General features: G+C 48.4%; 1 protein-coding gene across 1 annotated transcript; it reads left to right on the top strand.

Moving 5' to 3' along the window:
- Nucleotides 1–306: 306 nt before the first annotated feature.
- Nucleotides 307–1287, top strand: LOC136138961 (tumor-associated calcium signal transducer 2-like). The gene is given in 1 exon segment (XM_065897854.1): nucleotides 307–1287. A coding segment is annotated over 1 exon segment (981 nt).
- Nucleotides 1288–4961: the final 3674 nt, after the last annotated feature.

The raw sequence follows: 4961 nt of genomic DNA on the forward strand, positions 1-4961 counted from the left end.
TTTGAGGATGTTATTTCATATAATTTCTTCCCTCCTCAGCCCTCCAACACTCCCTGACAAAATCTCATCTCACGCCCATCCCATTATTTTCTCCCTTCTCTGTTACATCAACAATTTCCATCTTTTCACTGGACCATTCCTTGCAATTTACAAATATTCCCTAGCACCCATCCTTAAAAACATCAAAAACAAAAAGCAAAACCCGAGACACCTGGAGACCTTCTCAGACAGCGGAGCCCGAGCTCGGAAGAGGCCCCAGCGCTCGCCAGCCCGCGCCCCTTCCGCACTCCTCCGCCCCGCCCCACCATGGCCCAGGGTCCGGGCCTCGCGCTGCTTTCGCCGTCGCTGCTGCCGCCGCTCCTACTACTGGCGGCGGTGATCGACCAAGCGGCCGCGCAGGACAACTGCACGTGCCACACCAGCAAGATAACCGTGTGCGACCGGAGCGGCCCGGGTGGCCGCTGCCTGTGCTGCGTGCTCGGCTCGGGCCGGGACGTCGACTGCTCCACGCTCACATCCAAGTGCCTGCTGCTCAAGGCGCGCGTGAGCGCCCGGAAGAGCGTCCGCGCCCTGGTACGGCCGAGCGAGCACGCGCTCCTGGACAACGACGGCCTGTTCGACCCGGACTGCGACCAGCAGGGCCGCTTCAAGGCGCGCTAGTGCAACCAGACGTCCGTGTGGTGGTGCGTGAACTCGGTGGGCATGCGCCGCACCGACAAGGGCGACCTGAGCCTGCGCTGCGACGAGCTGGTGCGCACCCACCCCATCCTCATCGACCTGCGCCACCGCCCGTCCGCCCGCGCCTTCAACCCCTCGGACCTGGAGGCCGAGCTGCGACGGCTTTTCCGGGAGCGCGACCCGCTGCACCCCAAGTTCGTGGCGGCCGTACACTACGAGGACCCCACCATCCAGATCGAGCTGCAGCAGAACACGTCGCAGAAGGTCGCCGGCGACGTGGACATCGCCGACGCCGCGGACATCGCCTACTACTTCGAGAGGGACGTCAAGGGCGAGTCGCTGTTCACCGGCCACCGCGGCCTCGACGTGCGCGTGCACGGAGAGCCCCTGCTTTTGGAGCGGACGCTCATCTACCTCCTGGATGAGAAGTCCCCCCAGTTCTCCATGAAGCGCCTCACCAGCGGCCTCATCGCCGTCATCGTGGTGGTCGTGGTGGCCCTGGTCGCCGGCGTGACCGTCCTGGTGATCACCAACCGGAGGAAGTCGGGGAAATACAAGAAGGTGGAGATGAAGGAACTGGGGGAGATGAGAAAGGAACCGAGCTTGTAGATACCGGCGGGGCTGGGGTGTGGTGGGGATCAGATTTCAGCAAGGTCCCAGACCCAAGTGAGTCACGCTTCTTGATTCTTGGCCCCAAGGAGTCATTCCTCCTCCCAAATTCCTGCCTCCCCCCGCCGCCACCAAATTTAATAGATCCTGTTCTCAGGATCACCTCTCTTTCTGACTTCTGTCCTGAAGGAAGCATTTCTAAAATTCCTCCCCTTTCGGTCCAACCAGAAACCTGACTCGAGAGTTAAGGGAAGTTTGGCATAGGGTTATGTTTAAGAATCAAGTGTCTGTATGACAACCCAGCATCGTTTACATGTGACGCAATCATTGCTGAAGGCTTAAATGCGTTTAGATGGGAAACAGCGCTTTTACTGTCTTGGGTTTAGGTTATTGGATTAGCTCCACTTGTATGGTGGCCTTCCTGATGAGGAGTTCGCTACTTGGGCCCAGTAGTATCCTCATTTACCATCATTTGTATTAATATTACCGACCACACATGCTTGTCATCAGAAAGAAGCCTATTTCAGCTGCCTGAACACATTTTAGATGTCTTTGAGGGCAGACTTTGGCCCAGAAACTCAGCATCTATTCTTCAACTTGCCCTTATTACAGCTGATACTAGCAATGTTTCTTTTGTAAAATGTTTGTACATAGATCGTCTTTGATACTGCTGTTGTGATTTTTAAAAAAAACAATGTAATAAAGTATGAAAAAGGCACAAACCAAAAGATGGAGTTTGTGAAAACTTGCTCCAGGTTTATATCAAAAAAAAAAAAAAAGCAAAACTCACCTTTGAACCCACATCTGCCTCTAGTTACTACTCTACTTCTCTGCTTTCCTTCTCAGTTAAACCTTTGGAAAGAGTTGGATTCAGGGACTTCCCTGATGGCGCAGTGGTTGAGAATCCGCCTGCTAATGCAGGAGACACAGGTTCGGGCCCTGGTCCCGGAAGATCCCACATGCTGTGGAGCAACTAAGCCCGTGCGCCACAACTACTGAGCCTGCACTCTAGAGCCCACGAGCCACAAATACTGAAGCCGGTGCACCTAGAGCCCACGCTCTGCAACAAGAGAAGCCACTGCATTGAGAAGCATGTGCACCGCAACGAAGAGCATGCAGCAACAAAGACCCAACACCGCCAAAAATAAATAAATTTATTTAAAGAAAAAAGAGTTGGCTTCATCACAGTCTCCCTTTCTCCACCTCTAGTGCTCAATCATCTCCAGCCACCATGCCACTGAAACTGATATTAGGTCACTAGTGACCTCCATGTTGCCAAGTTCAGTGATCTTTTTTCTTCGTGCTCAGCCTCTCAACAGCCTTTGAAACATCTGATCACTACCTTTTTGAAACTTCCCTCTGGCTGCCAGGACACCACATTCCTCGTCTTCCTACCTCACTGATTGCTTCTCAAACTTTTGTTTTATAGTTATAGCCTCCTCTACCCAATCTCTAAATGCTGGTGTGCTCTAAAGGTGAGTTCTGGGTCCCCTTCTCTTCCCTAGTCACACAATGTCTCTAAGTGATCACATTTATGACCGTGCTTTTAGATATGGGTTTGTCACCACTTACATAGGGATTGGGTTCTAAAGTCGGCTCATAAAGAAAAAAAAAAAACTCATGAAGTGTAATTACTCTTGGAAACTACTTAAATCACCTATAAATTACAGAAGTTGTGGTTTCATACATGTTGATTTTACACATGATTGTGGCCATATTTATGTGCCAAACTGAAGACCAACACTCCATTTCCTAAAAATCTCAGTTGATTATTTTTCCCTTGTCATGTTGATATAAATTGTTTTTATTGAGCAATAGATGAAAAAGTACTTGGGGCTTTCATTTAGGAGCCACATTTCATGAAAAATACTTATTTTTAAAGAGCAGACACAATTGGAACAGCAAGCTGCTCCCACAATGAGAGAATTGGGGACTGACTCCATCTGAGGGTACAGCAGACTCACATCTCTCATCTCATCCTCACTCCACACTTACTTTGAGTGTAAAGGAATCACACAATTTAAAGTATTTCTCACACTCTCTGGCTGAATATGTATAACTCAATTTTAATAAGTTAAATGCTTGTTTGGTATGATTCCATTGTACCATTTATATGTTGATGACTCCTAAATTTATTTTTCTAGCCCTGACCTTTTCCCCTGAGCTTCAGATTCATGGAATCAACTACCCACCTGGACATCTCCACTTAAGGTCAACGAGGCAACTTAACATGCCTAAAACATAAAAACTGATTCCACCCCCCATGCCTCAACCTCACACACAAAAAAGCTGTTCTCCTTTCAGTTTTTCCTAGCTCAGTAAATGGCATGCCACCTACCCCGGATTTCAAACAAAAAACCTAGGAGTATTTCCTCCCTTTCCTTCACCTCCACATGAAATTCATCAGGTGAATTTAGACCTACCTCCAAAATATACCCCAAATCTATCCATTTAACTCCATCAGCACAGATACCACCCTAATCCCAGCCACCATCATCATTTCTACTTTGACTGAACTGTTTCCACTCTTACCCTTTCTATGGTCCATCCTCCAAATAGCCAGAGTAATCTTTTACAAAGCATTCACTCATTCATTCATCAAATATTTATTGAGAGCACACAGGAACTGGGGATACAGCAGTGAAGCAAATTAGATCTCTGTGCTCCTAGACTTCATTCTAGAAGGGGGAGGCAACTCATAAGTAAATAATTTTGTACAGTACAAATACAATGAAGAAAATAAATACAAAATGTAATAAACTAAGTCATGTTGCACTCTCAGTAAAAAAATTTGAATAGCTTCCTAGCATGCTTAGATTAAAATCCAAATTCCTTACCATGACCCTGTTATAAAAGTCTATGAGGGCTTCCCTGGTGGCGCAGTGGTTGAGAGTCTGCCTGCCTATGCAGGGGACACGGGTTCGTGCCCTGGTCCGGGAAGATCCCACTTGCTGTGGAGCAGCTAGGCCCGTGAGCCATGGCCGCTGAGCCTGCGTGTCTGGAGCCTGTGCTCCGCAACGGGAGAGGCCACAACAGTGAGAGGCCCGCGTACCGCAAAAAAAAAAAAAAGTCTATGAGATCTGATTTTCATTTGTCCCTTCAACCCTATCTGTACCACTCCCTCACTGCAACTTGGCTCCAGTCACCCTGGCCTTCTTTCTATTTTCTCAATGTTCCAAAACTTTTTCCTTCTTCATACAATGTATCCTGTGTCTGGAATGCTGTTTCCCATATCTGGGAAAGGCTGCCTCCTCTTAGATCAAATATCACTTCATCAGAATGAACCTAACTAACCTACCTAAAAGTGGCTCCTCTCCCTTTCTCTATCAATTACACTGTTTTGTTTCATAGCACTTTTTCAGGAATTATTCTGCTTATTTATTTGTTAACAACATCTTCCATCCCCACTAAAATATGTTTCCCGAGGTGAGATTCCTGGGGTGTTGTTTACCAAACTATCCCTAAGAGTGTAGAACAGTGCCCGGCTTAAGAGGATCTTGATAAATACTTCTTTAAAGAACAAATAAAAAACGACCCACTGTAAGACGATTAAAACTCCCAAACTCTTAACTGCCGCCAGGCTCCGCCCCGCGGAGCCACTTCCGCCCAAGGTCTAGCCCCAGACCTTCCGGGAGGGGAGTCCTCTGCGCAGGCGCTGTGGGACCGCGGAGCTT

This window comes from Phocoena phocoena, chromosome 19 (assembly GCF_963924675.1).
Source record: "Phocoena phocoena chromosome 19, mPhoPho1.1, whole genome shotgun sequence".
Taxonomy (NCBI): domain Eukaryota; kingdom Metazoa; phylum Chordata; class Mammalia; order Artiodactyla; family Phocoenidae; genus Phocoena; species Phocoena phocoena.